The sequence below is a fragment of the Echinops telfairi genome, unplaced genomic scaffold (assembly GCF_000313985.2).
Source record: "Echinops telfairi isolate 266 unplaced genomic scaffold, ASM31398v2 ScPeMD7_25;HRSCAF=90, whole genome shotgun sequence".
Taxonomy (NCBI): domain Eukaryota; kingdom Metazoa; phylum Chordata; class Mammalia; order Afrosoricida; family Tenrecidae; genus Echinops; species Echinops telfairi.
Window position 1 is genome coordinate 7,048,948 of NW_022103922.1, and position 10,553 is coordinate 7,059,500.

Below are 10,553 nucleotides of genomic sequence, written 5' to 3' on the forward strand. Positions count from 1 at the left end.
GAGGTCTAGAGAGTCACACTGCAGGAAGGCATGTGGACTCCTTGAAAGATTTTTAGTGCAGGGTCTCCTCGTGTGAGACGCACGGGTGCCAGAGTGGGTTAGGGGTTGGACTGCCCGCCTTCAAGGTCAGCAGTTCAAAAACTACCTAGCTGCTCCTCTGGAGAAAGATGAGATATTCTACTCTGGTAAAAGTTTACCATCTGGAAAACCCGAAGGAGCAGTCCCACCTGTCCTGTTGGGCCAGTATGTGACAGCACCAATTCAATAGCAGTAAGATGTTGAGGATTTCCTTGGCCGAGAGCCCCAGGTGGTGCTTGTGTGTCGGACTGCTGACCAGGAGATCAGCAGTCCGGAACCACCAGCCACTCAGGGACAAAGAGGAGGTTTTCTATGTATATAAAGAGTGACCGTCTCAGAAACCCACAGGGCAGTTCTACTCTGTCCCATAGCATGGCTATGAGTAGGTAATCATCTCAATGGCAGTGAGTTCATTCATTCATTCATTCCCTCATTCGTTTGTTTCGGCTGTGAGTTTTGAGTGATCTCCTTGTCTGGTTCCGAGTGGACATAGTAGAACTTTTCCAGGCTTGTAAATAAACTTTAACCTGCCCTTCTGGTCATTCACTTGGTTTTATACAGCTCTGGGATGTTAACTGAGAAGCAGCTGCATTTCCAAGTTCATAGAGTCAGTCACTGACCAGTTATCAGAAAGTCATGTCCATTAGGGCTGCCAAGCCCCATGCTGTCTTGGTGTTGACTCTTGAGTGAATCAGACTTCTTTTTCTGTTTTTTATAATCAGGCCATTACAGAAAGATGAGGATATTTACTGCCATTACGTTGATGACCTACTGCCATTTACTGAACGGTAAGGCATCGTGAACTTGGCTACTTTCAATATTTTAACCCTGAGTTAGAAATTACAATAGTAATCAGAACAGATGTAATATCTTTACAAAGAGAACATTTCCCCCACTTTTTTTTTTCAAAAGTAAGCCATCCGCATCATTGTACAAAAGGAGAGGGAATGTGGACAAACTGAAATAAACAAAATGCACCCATGGTCCATTTCCCAGGGATAACAACTAAAAATATTTGGGGAAATGGTGTACATATACTGTGTGTGTGTGTATGTTGTAAGCAAGGGTCATTCTGTCCACCTTGCCCTGTGACCTGCCTTTCCCAGTGGGAAAATTTAAGCATTCAGGAACGTGTCAAGGTTGCACAGAATGGGATTCATCCTAAGACCCACCTCCTACATCTCCATACCCACGCGCCCCTAGCCAGAGAACTGGCCGTGCGTTGAGGTAAGCAAGAGGAGAGGACTGATGGATGCACCAAGAGGAGCGGGAGAAGGCAAATTCTGACATTTCTATAGGAAGCAAAGTTGGCTTGGTGATACATATCCCACCGCCCTGTACTGTGTCCCCGGTACATGTATGTTTAGGGATTGTAAGATGACAACTGTTCAAGTGACTAGAGCAGGAGCCCTGGTGGTGTAGTGGTTATGCATTGGGGCTGTGATTCTCAAGGTCAACTGTTCAAAACCACTAGCCTCTCTCAGGGACAAAGACTGGATTTTCTACTCCTGTAAAGAGTTAAGGTCTCTGAAATCCACAGGGGTGGCGGTTCCACCCTGTCCTAGAGGCTCACTATGAGCCGGCATTGACTCAACAGCAGTGAGTTTGGATTTTAAGTGACCAGAGAAAGGTGTTGTCAATTGGGCCCCCGTTTTGAAACTTCCTGGAGGAGTGTGCCCTCTCACACAGGTGGCTTCTCTTCCTCTTCCAGCGTTTACCGTCAGTGTGTCCAAGGACCTGCACGTGGCCGAGATTGGCGACAATGTCACCATGGAATGCATATTCCCGGTCGAGAAGGAGCTAGACCTGGCTGTGCTCGTGGTCTACTGGGAGATGGAGGATAAGAAGATTATCCAGCTGGTGCAGGGGCAGGAAGACCCGGAGGTGCAGCACAGCAGTTTCAGAGGGAGGGCCCAGCTGTTGAAGGAGCAGCTCAGGCTGGGGAAGGCCGCCCTGCAGATCCACGACGTCAAACTTCGGGACGCTGGGGTCTACTGCTGCCTCATCAGCTATGGAGGGGCCGACTATAAGCGGATTACTCTTAAAGTCAGCGGTAAGCATACTCCGAAGTATAGCTCACTGCCAAGGAGTCGATACCCACTCCTAGCGACCCTACACAGCAGGGTGGAACAGCCCTCTGGCTTTCTGAGACTGTAACTATGGGAGTAGAAAGGCCCGTGATTCTTTCTCCTGAAGAATTATGATAGACACAGTCAACTGCCCTCTCGTGGACTCAGGCTGTTTCTTGCTTGGGAATTCTAGCCTTGCTTTCTGGTAGACCAGCAGCCATCTGTTCATTGATTCGTACATTCAGTCATTCATTCATTCACACACACACACACACACACACACACACACACACACACTCCAATGAGCATTTCTGGAGCACCTCCTATTTGACAATCACTTGAACAGTTAGTTAAGCGTTTAGCTGTTAACTAAAATGATGGTTTAATGTCCACCTGGTGGTGCCTCCAAATAAATTCCTGGTGATCTACTTCCGAAAAATAATTGGCCACTGACAAACCCTATGAGTTCTACTCTGACACTCACAGGTGACTATGAGGTGGGACTGACTCAGTGGTAGCTGGAGCCTGGAGACCAAGAGCCAAATAGGACAGGAGCATGGTCTGCCGTGCCTTCAAGCCCAGCTCTCTGCCATGGGGTCGATGCCGACTCACAGCCACCTGAGAGCACAGTCGGGCGCGCCCCGGTGGGTGCCCGAGAGTGTCACTCTTTTCAGTAGAAAGCCTTGTCTTTCTCCCAAGTTTCCTGAAAACCAACTCCTATTTTAAATTTTGTAATGATTATAAACCATGCATGGGCTTGCATACTGTTCAGCTGCCACCTTGTTGTTGTGTTGTTGCTGTGCACTGTTGATGTTGTGCACTGCTGTTACTGTGCACTGTTGTTGCGCACTGTCGTTGATTTGCACTGTTGTTGTGCACTGTCATTGTGTGCACTGTCGTTGATCTGCACTGTTGTTATGTACTGTTGTTGTGCACTGTCATTGAGGTGTACTGTCATTGATGTACACTGTTGTTGTGCACTGTCATTGATATGTACTGTTGTTGATGTGCACTGTCAATGATGTGCACTGTTGTTGTGTACTGTTGTGCACTGTTGCTGTGTACTGTTGTTGTGTACTATCGTTGCTGTGTACTGCCAACGTGATTCCGGCTCAGCAACCCTAAAGGACAGGCTGGAATTGCCCCGATGACAGTCCTGAGTCTGCAATCTTTTTTATTTTAAGGAACATTTACATTTATATACTTCCATGAATCCATAACCCAGATCAATCCTTAGTCTGTTTCCAGCACACCTCAAGGTGTTTTCTCATACCATTTCATGTCAGCAAACATGTTCTTCTCCCCTCAGGTTAAACTTGATTTTGGCTTATTTCATACATATCTCCCTGCCCCTACCCCCCACCACACCTAACTTAAGATGTGTTAACTTATTATGATTAGTAACTTACCCTCCCTACCCCACCCCACCCCTCCCTTCTTCTGACATCCCTCAAAGACTGTTTTCACGTGAAAACCTTTTCTTGGGTTTTAATGATAGTGGTCTCATACCACGTGTGTCCTTTGGTGATGATCTTATCTCACTCAGCCCAATGTCCTCCAAGTTCATCTGTTATGAGGCATTCCCACAGACTTGTCATTCTTCTTGGACAACACAGTGTGTGCGCACTACAATGTGCTTGTCCATCCTGCCGCTGATGGGCATGGAGGGGGTTTCCTTCCCTCTGTTGTTGGGACCAGGGCTGCCGTGAAGATGGGTGGCCATTGTGGAAGCTGCTAGGGGTCACAGACAAAGTCTACTCTCTTCCATTCCAACTTCCCACAAGTCTTTTCCTCAGGCGTCTGCTCCCATCATGACTCTATTTCTCTGCGACATATGCCAAGTCGTGGGATTGCTGGGTTCTATGCTGTCTTTATTTCCAATGTTAGACAGAACGCTGCACTGTTTTTCTGCTGCAGGGTGAGAGAGTCCCAGCCTCTCCACAGCACCACCATACTGTCTTCCTGTCTGTTTGAACTTGACTATGCGTGCTGGAGTGAGGTGCTATCTCATCCCTCCCCCTGATTAGCGTAGCTCTGCTGGCTGACGATCCTGAACATTTCTTCATGTTTGTCGCCCCTGGATGTCTTCTTGGGTCAAGTGTCTATCCGTGTCATCTGCCCATTTTGGATTTGGATTTTTGGTCATTTTGTGGCTGAAGTGCCGAAGTTTTCTGCACAAGTTAGAGGTTAGCCCTGTGTCTGCTATGTCATTGCCCAAACCCTCACCCCCATAATCTGTGGGTTCTCTTTTGTATTCTTTCGGTGAAGGCCTTTGAAAAGCTGTGCTCTGTGCTAGCAGATCACCATACCCTTACTTCCACAGAGCCCTGATGGGTGCAGACCACCAGGCAATTGTGAGCAGCCGAGCTCTTTAGCCACTGTGCCATCAGGCCCCTTCCCAATACCACAGAAGGGAAGAAGTATCCCATCATCACCCCATCTTCCCTGGAGCCCCCAACTAATAACCGTGTGTGTGTGTGTGTGTGTGTGTGTGTGTGTGTGTGTGTCCATCCTGCCAAAAAATGCCTTTGTTTCAAGTGCGCCAGTGCTTTCCTTCTTCCAAGCATCTCTCTGTCAGGATGGAATAAATAGATTAAAAACACACCCCAGTCAAAAGCACTCCGAGGTCAATTCGCAAAGGTAGAAGAAGCCTTCACACCGAGTGTGGAGAGGCAGCTCCTCCTCAGAGAGGCCGGAGCGGTGCGCTGGGGCACGCAGTCATCATGAGGAATTGAGACCAGTGGCATCTTGGAGTGCTGACGAGGAACTTGCGAGGGTCAGTTCCTGGGAACTCACCCGCAACTAGGTCATCGGGCTCGCTTGGGTTCACAGTTCTGGGTGACCGCCAGCCAAGTGCAGGAAAACACCTTTGCTGATGGTCTCTACTTTCACTGAAAAGATTCATAGAATTGAAATCTGACCATGCTCAGGCGGGAGCATCCAACCCACCTTTCCACGAAGAACAGAAATCCCCTGTGCAGTGTCCCCAAAGAACTCTCCACCACCACCCCTCCACCAGGACCCCTGCCCATATCCAGGTGAAAGGCCTCTCTAAGACTGCGTGGAAATTTCCCTTCATAGAGCCCCACTCTAGAATTATGTGCTTGCTTCTTTTGTAGAAAGGATGACTTTAAATCGCTGACTGCCCTTAAATCAAGGAGTTCTGGTGGCAGTTCAAACCCACCCACTGTTCTGAGAGAGTAAGACGAGGCTGTATACTCGCATAAAGATTGACAGTCTCAGAAACTTTCCCTGGGGTCGCTATGAGTCAGAGCCAACTGGCCATGGGCTGGGCATGACGAAATCAATGGTCCTGTGGCTTTTCCATTCCTAGGCTAACCACCACTAATCTGAAGGTCCATGATGTAAGTAGAAGAAGTTCCCATCATAAAGGGATCATTGGTGATTAGAAACCACCCCTCCCTCCCTAATGGGGGTATGGGAATTGCACCCACTTCAGGGTGCGTTCCGGGGCCTCTGAGCTCAGCTCAATGAACTCTGTTGTTGTCAACAATACACCACTTGTCCTGGTGGCTAGGTTGAGTTTCCATTAAATCTTTTGAAATTCCACTTCTCCAGAATAATGAAAGAATGTTTGGGGAGGGAGGAGAGTGAAAGGGGTGGGGGGTGGGGGGTATGTGTTCAGTGTCCCCCTCAGTCTAGCAGCCAAAGCTGAGCAGCTACCGTAGTTCAAGGCATTAGAGAATGGTCTGATCAGATGGTTGGGTGCCGTCCAGTCCGTGCGGTTTCTCGGCCTGTCAGTGACCCTACGTATAACAACGTCACGGCAACACACCGTCCACCACAGCACGGCAAACGGAGAAGTGGTGGGAGCGAGATGAGCCCTATGAAAACCCGAAACCGGCCCTTCTGTGGAGTCGACTCATAGCCACCCTACAGGACAGAGTAGACCTGGGGATTCATGTGGCTGTAGCTCTTTACAGGAGTCGAAAGTCTCGTCTGTCTTTCGACAGCAGAGTAGCTGGTGGATTCAAACTGACGGCCTTACAGTTAGCAGCCCAGCGTGTAGCAGCCCAGCGTGTAACCCCGTCATCACCAGGGCTGCTAGCCCTCTGAGGGGGCGTTTCATTACTCAGCAGTGCTGAAGCGGGGAGGGGACGCAGAGCCCAGGCTGCCTTTCCTCTTGTGGGAGGAGGTGTCCTCCTCTGCCTCCGCGCTCAGGCCCTGGGAGCCCTGCCCCTGAAGTGGGAGCGGTGTTCTTCCAGTGGGAACCAGTTACCTTCCAGTAGACTCTGACTCACGGCAAGCTCTGCTGCCCCAGGCAGAGCAGGCGGTTTTCCAGTAGTAGGTCGCCAGGCCTCCCCCCACCCCCCCAGGTGCCAGCCTGTACGCTGGCAGCCCAGGTGGAGAACCGTTTACACTACACTGGGACTCTGCCAGGTGGAGGAGATGCGGACTCCTCGTGGCCCTCTGGGGTAGAACAGAGCTGTCCTGGGTTGCATCTCTGCCGGGAGCAGACCCCCGGGCCCTTCGACCCCCCTGTGGGTCTGCTGTGTGCTTTGGTTTGCGCAGAAGGAAGTCTGGTCCTGAAATGACTAAGCAGTAGCCCCAGGGGGACTAGTCAGACAGGGGACCCCCCGGGCCCAAGCGTCTCACGTCTTTGGCCTGTCTGTTGGGTGGCTAGATGACTGTCAGCATTCCAGTCTGGCTCTGTCCTGTTCTTTGCATACAGTGGTTTGGGGGCTGGCGTTGAGGGGACCGTTGCAGCCTCCACCTCCTGTCTGGACAGCTGTCCAGGGTCCCCGGTCTCAGGGCAGTAGAAGCTGGGTGGCCGGCTGGTGAAGGTCAGTTTTGCAAGCAGGCAAGGCAGTCAGTGTTTGCATGTCCTCTGATGCAAATGATTTCCCAGCAATGCCTGGATCTTATCTTCCCATCACTGCAGAGATGTCATCAGCAGCTTCCCACGGGGGTTTAGTCAGCATGGAGTTTCAGGGTGAAGCATTTCAAAATTGAAAGAGTTTAGTTCTGCGCTCTCTCACCTGTGGGCATCCCTGGGGCTCTGTGAAACCTTCTCTGGGGTGAAGCTGAAATACCAGACTCCCAGTAGCTGCCCTTTCATTGAGAATGTTGATTTCCCTTGATCACAGAATTTACCAGCAGGGAAAATACTATCAATCCCATGTCTGCTTCCCAGGACCGAGAGTGGGGTTAGGCATCTGAAAAGGACCAAATGTTGGGTGGTTATTTGGATCAGTGCAGTGGTTTTCGCGTTGGGATGCTAACCGCAAGGTCAGCAGTTTGAAACTCCAGCCCCTCTGTGAGAGAAAGATGAGGTTTTCTACTCCTGTAAAGAGTGACCATCTCAGAAACCCAGGGGGGCAGTTCTCCCCTGTCCTATAGGGTCACTATGAGTCAGCGTGGACTCAGTGGGAGGAGACCCAAGTTTGGGTAGAAGGATCGAGGCACCGCTAAGTGAACGGAACCTCGGCGCATCACTCTAAGACAGTGTTTCCCAAAGGGCTCACAGGAAGGAGCCACGTGCCTGCAAAAGCAGTCCCCAGATGATGGGCTATCAGCTCACTGCCAACAAGCCCGTGCCGAGTCATAGTGACTCTCTAGGAGAGGGCACAGTTGCCCCTGTGAGTTTCTGAGACTGACTGCCTATGGGAGTAGAAAACCCTGTCTTTCTCCCAATAGGGCCTATAGTACAAGCGCTTTTAATTGCTAGGGGGATGCTGAGTAATTTTTTTTTCTTAAAAAGAGAGTGGTAGGTCAAATAAATGTGGAGACCTATGCAGCTAGTCTAAGGCATTGGGCTAACAGCAGGGTGGGCCATTCGATACCCCGCAGCTGCTCTACTGTCTGCAGATGAGGCTGTCTGTTCCGGGAAGATTTATTGTCTCAGAGACCCAGTATGGGGTCGCTTTGAGGTGCAGTAGACTCAGTGGTGTGGGTTTGGTTTGAGGTTTGTTTTTTTTAAGGCAGACAGCACCAAGCCACACATTCCAGGCGAGAGCCCTGACTTCTCTCTGCTCACACCTAGCACCATACCGCAGAATCAACCAGTGGATTTCTCTGGATCCAGTCACCTTGGAATACACGCTGACGTGTCAGGCTGCGGGTTACCCCAAGGCTGAGGTCATCTGGACCAGCAGTGACCACCAAGTCCTGAGCAGCAAGACCACCGTCAGCAAGGGGGAGGAGGAGCTTCTCAATGTGACCAGCACGCTAAGGGTCAACGCCACGGCCGGCGAGGTCTTCCACTGCACGTTCCGGAGGCCAGGTCTCCAGGAGAACAGCACAGCAAAGTTGGTCATCCCAGGTAACATTCGGAATGTTGTCTCTGTGAGCAGGCACCTAGCTCCTACCCTGCTCGTGGTAGGCCCTCCAGGTTTGCAGAAGGAATAACACGAGAGTCGCCCAAAAAGCATCCTGCCGCCTCACTTTCCTTCACCAGGTCAATGGCGACATAATAAGTAGTCAGCAACTAGCAGAGGTTGGCAGTTCGAATCTGCCTGCCACTCAGCAAGAGAAGGAGGAAGCAATCTGTCTCTGTAAAGATTCCAGCCTTAGAAACCTATGGGGAGTTCTGTTCCTTCCTGTGGGGTCCTTATGAATTGGAATCAACTCCATTTGGAACCAATTAGGTCTGTCTATTCAATGAATATGCCTTATGTACCAGGGAAACTGAGGGGCCCAAGAAGCATGGTCATTACAGCTGGGCTGCTCACCACAAGGTCAGCAGTTTGAAACCACTAGCTGCTCTGAGGGAGAAAGACGAGGCTTTCTACTCCAATGAAGAATTACAGTCTCAGAAACTCACAGAGGCAGCTTTACCCTGTCCTCTAAGCTCGCGGTGAGCCGCCATCAACTGGATGGCAGGGAGCAGGGTTAGGGTTCCCTATGTTAGTTCGGGTAAAATAAATGATGGTGTTTAAAGGTGTTTGAGTCTCTTTAAGACACAGATCCGGCTCCTTCTTATGCCCCAGCCTTCAGGAGGGCATATGTGCCCAGAAGCCCAGCTGGGTGGGCTAGGCTTCCATGTCAGCCCAGGGAGGTTCTGAGAAGCACGTCTCAGAAGAAGTGCTGACAGAAAAGCTCAGAGCAAACCACCCACTGAACAGCAGGATAGAAGCGTCAGCCCCTAGGAGAGCGCCCCACAGACAGCCCTGGGACCCACAGAACAGACTAGACAATTCAGAGATGCTCCCCCTGGAGTGCTGGCCCTGAGGTCCCAGAGTGGCACCTGGCAAGAACTCTCTAATGGGTCCCTGCCTTCTAAAAGGAATCCCCGTGCGGGCAAATGGCTAGCGAGCTCTGCTGCTAGCCCAAAGTGTGGGGCCAGAACCTATGCAGAGGCGCCTGGAAGTAAGGTCTGGCAATCCACTCAGGAAGAAACGGCCATGGAAGCCTTAGGAGCACAGGGCAGCTGACAGGCGTGGGGTCACCGGGAGTCAGCATGAACTCCGTGGAAGGTGGTTTGGTTGGGGGTTTTTGTTGTTGTTGTTTTTCATTTTTGGGGGGGTGGTGGTTTCTGTTTCACAGCTGTTGACCTAGAGCCCCTCATGCAGCTGGAGGCTGACCCACAGAACCTCACTTAACCACGCTGGGGCTCAGAGTTGGGGGTTAGGACACTGGGGGGAGGACGGTAGCGGCCTTGATGACTGCACAGTGGGACGGAAGGCTCCCTGGCCCTGAGCCATCCCCAAGGCCGCCTGCAGAGGGGACTGCGGTGGTCCACAGGGCCGGTCACCAGACCTTTCTTCCAGCCCGCCCCAGACTAGAATCATAACTACACAGGAGCCCCACAGACAGATGGGTGGTAGCAACACATGAGGTCGGAAAGCAGTCCCGGGCTCCTGCACCCCAAACTCAAAGCCACACTCACTGCCACTGAGTCTCTGAAGACATATAGTGACCCTATAGGACAGAGTAGGACTGCCCCTGTGGGTTTCCATGACTGTAACTCTTTCCGGGATTAGAGAGCCTCGTTTTCCTCCTGCAGAGTGACTGGTGGTTTTGAACTGCTGAGCTTGTGGTTAACAATCATCGTGTAACCCACTATGCCCAAGGCTCCTTGGGCTCCTGCATAGAAGGCGAGAATTCTCCCACTGAAACCCCACTGTCTCCACCCCAGCCCTGACTGTGGCTTTGAGACTCATATGAGACATGTACACTCCAATCGTGTGCCATGAGACAGAGGCAGGCTGGCTGGCTGCTGGGGTGGCTTTATACTTGGGCCGTGTGGACAGGGTGGTGGGTTTCAATTTCCCCACGGGGCCGCAGGAGTGGTCTGATGGTGAGAGGTGGGGTTGGCCACCCCTGAGTCTCCATGAGCCACAGCCACCCTTTCCTTGCTGCCTGAACCCCCAGGTAGAGAGGCTGGTGGGAGGTGCCCATGGCTGTGTGTTTCCAGATGTCCAAACTGCAAAAAGAGAGAGAGGA

General features: G+C 51.3%; 1 protein-coding gene across 1 annotated transcript; it reads left to right on the plus strand.

The window, feature by feature from the left end:
• The first annotated feature begins 803 nt into the window (after positions 1-803).
• On the plus strand, positions 804-8,516 carry CD274 (CD274 molecule). Its single transcript, XM_013005644.2, has 3 exons — positions 804-866; positions 1,790-2,131; positions 8,152-8,516. Exons 1-3 carry the CDS (start codon positions 815-817, stop codon positions 8,514-8,516), a joined length of 759 nt encoding a protein of 252 aa, XP_012861098.1. The 5' UTR covers positions 804-814.
• Positions 8,517-10,553: the final 2,037 nt, after the last annotated feature.

Bases quoted from the DNA above. Each gene is read 5' to 3' on its own strand.
- CD274 (XM_013005644.2), top strand. From the start codon at position 815: ATGAGGATATTTACTGCCATTACGTTGATGACCTACTGCCATTTACTG. The intron at 867-1,789 runs GTAAGGCATCGT...TTCCTCTTCCAG, and splicing joins CTACTGCCATTTACTGAACG to CGTTTACCGTCAGTGTGTCC. The intron at 2,132-8,151 runs GTAAGCATACTC...GCTCACACCTAG, and splicing joins GATTACTCTTAAAGTCAGCG to CACCATACCGCAGAATCAAC.